The 2099-nt window shown below is 36.3% G+C and overlaps 1 protein-coding gene across 7 annotated transcripts in view; it reads right to left on the bottom strand.

Moving 5' to 3' along the window:
• LOC102677683 (synaptic vesicular amine transporter) overlaps positions 1-2099 on the bottom strand; it is a 12498-nt gene that overhangs the window by 2058 nt on the left and 8341 nt on the right. For 6 of the 7 annotated variants that reach the window (XM_006608091.2, XM_031511082.1, XM_031511080.1 and 3 more), the window contains exons 3-8: positions 1669-1929; positions 1429-1588; positions 1173-1315; positions 811-993; positions 618-719; positions 178-352 (exon numbers count right to left, since the gene is read on the bottom strand). In XM_006608091.2, the coding sequence (XP_006608154.1) occupies positions 178-352; positions 618-719; positions 811-993; positions 1173-1315; positions 1429-1588; positions 1669-1929 (1024 nt within the window). The remainder of the gene's footprint in view (positions 1-177; positions 353-617; positions 720-810; positions 994-1172; positions 1316-1428; positions 1589-1668; positions 1930-2099) is intronic. The other variant, XM_006608093.2, reaches the window with a different exon arrangement.

Below are 2099 nucleotides of genomic sequence, written 5' to 3'. Positions count from 1 at the left end.
TCGAACCCTGGACCCTCAGATTAAAAGTCTGATGCTCTACCGACTGAGCTATCCAGGCGATGGTAATCACGGGTTTACTTATTCATTCCTAGTATAATTAAATTTTTATAAAATATAATTTGTATAATTTTTTTGTTGCAAAAATATAATATTCATTGATAAATAATATCCCCTAACCTGCCCATTCTATGCCCAAGTGGTCCAAAAAGATTAGTTCCGATTAAATAACTAATGCTTGCCGGCAGAAACGTAGCACCTTGTTCCCATCTACTTGCACACATCGTATCCATCATCCAAATTGGAAGACTGGGCTCAAGCATAGCGATACCCATATTGGCGAATGTTATTGCGCCTGAAATACGAAATTTTCGATTGATTATTGAACTCATTGCTGCCGTTGAATTATTTCATTTAATGTATAATTTTTATCGAATTGATAAATGAAATTTAACTTTTCTTGACAGTATTTTAAACGTAACGAGACAGGAAGGAACGATATACATAAATTTTCAAATAATATTACATCAATATACATTAAACAATTATTGACTTAAATTTTGAAAGACCGCATCAACCTCGTGTTCATAATTCATTTAACGGTTAATAATTATATATACCAGCGGCCAAAACGATATAAGGATCGGTGATGAGTGTTTTTAGCGATGGTGGATCCGCTTCAGTGTATACGACGGACGGTTGAAGCACCAAAAGTTGTAAAACTGTGGAATGATACCAAGCAGAAGAATAAAAGAGCAAAGGCAAAGTAAGAAGTAAAGTGATCATAAAATGTAAAGCTATGCAGATAGTTACTTCCATCACCAAGTGCCAAAGCAGAAAGTATCAAGAACGGAGCAGATTTCCCAACGAATTCGTACATTACACCGCCGAATGGTGGACCTATGAGAACACCAAGGGCCAATCCACCGAGCGCGATACCCATTGCGTTTCCACGCTCTTTGTCATCTTGGTATCTTTCAGCCAGCATACCCATACCTGTCATTATATCGTACTCGAATCAATTAAAACTTACATTTATTATTATTATTATTATATTATTATTATCATCATTATTATCATTATTATCATTATTATTATTATTATTATTATTATTATTATCTTTTGAATCTCGTAATTAACATACAAAAGGAAAATTAAAAAAATAAAGAATTTACCAGATACGCTCGAGCACGACGAACCAATACCTTGAAGGGCTCTTGCTAAGAAAAGAATGCCGTAACTTCGTCCAAATGCGAATATCAAAGTGGAAATGAACATAATAATGAAACCGGTGAACATAGGTATGCTGTAACCGATCCTGTAAATAAACGTAAACGGTGTAATTAAAATAAAATGAAAAGATGAAGATACGGATAGATATGTGAAGAAGAACAGATATCACGTAGTAGAGTAAAAAGTTGTGAAGTTTACTTGTGGGTAAGGGGGCCGACGATCGGATTTGCCAGCAATTGAACGAAAGCCTTCGAGGCGAACATTATACCAACGGCAACCGTTTCCTGAAGCAACTCGCGGTGTCGTTGTTTTTCCTCCGATTCTATCGTTGTACCCGTTTCGCCGCTGCTCGTGGTCCCTGGAAAATAATTAATATTGAAATTTTTATCAATCGTATTGGAAAATGAAAAAAAAAATGAAAAATGGGTTTTCTCTTACCAAGCAAACCCATCGTCGTCGACTCGATGCTAGACGGGGATGTGCTCGGGTAAAGAAATTCCAATTGAGAATCATTCGTTTTGGTTGTCGAAGCGCAAAGGCATTTCGGCGTGGTTGTCACACTCGGGCTCGTGGAGGTCACGATATTGATACTCGTTGGATGAACACCGGTGACCGTTGCTCGTCCACTTTGTTCGAAATGTTGGCTCAACGTTGCATTCGGATGCTTGATATCGTACAGAAACTCTGGTATAATTGGAACTGTAAACACGTTCATATATATTATATATACGTGCTAAGAGGGATGGAAGAAAACCCGAAAAGAAAACTAAAACGTAAAAAATTATCGAAGATATTAATAATTAATCGTAATTAAAAATTTTGATCTCTAATAGCATAATAACGTGTTTTATGGATCTATCTTACAGCTC

Source organism: Apis dorsata, unplaced genomic scaffold (genome assembly GCF_000469605.1).
Source record: "Apis dorsata unplaced genomic scaffold, Apis dorsata 1.3 scaffold_29, whole genome shotgun sequence".
Lineage (NCBI taxonomy): Eukaryota > Metazoa > Arthropoda > Insecta > Hymenoptera > Apidae > Apis > Apis dorsata.
This window is presented reverse-complemented; position numbering and strand designations above follow the sequence as displayed.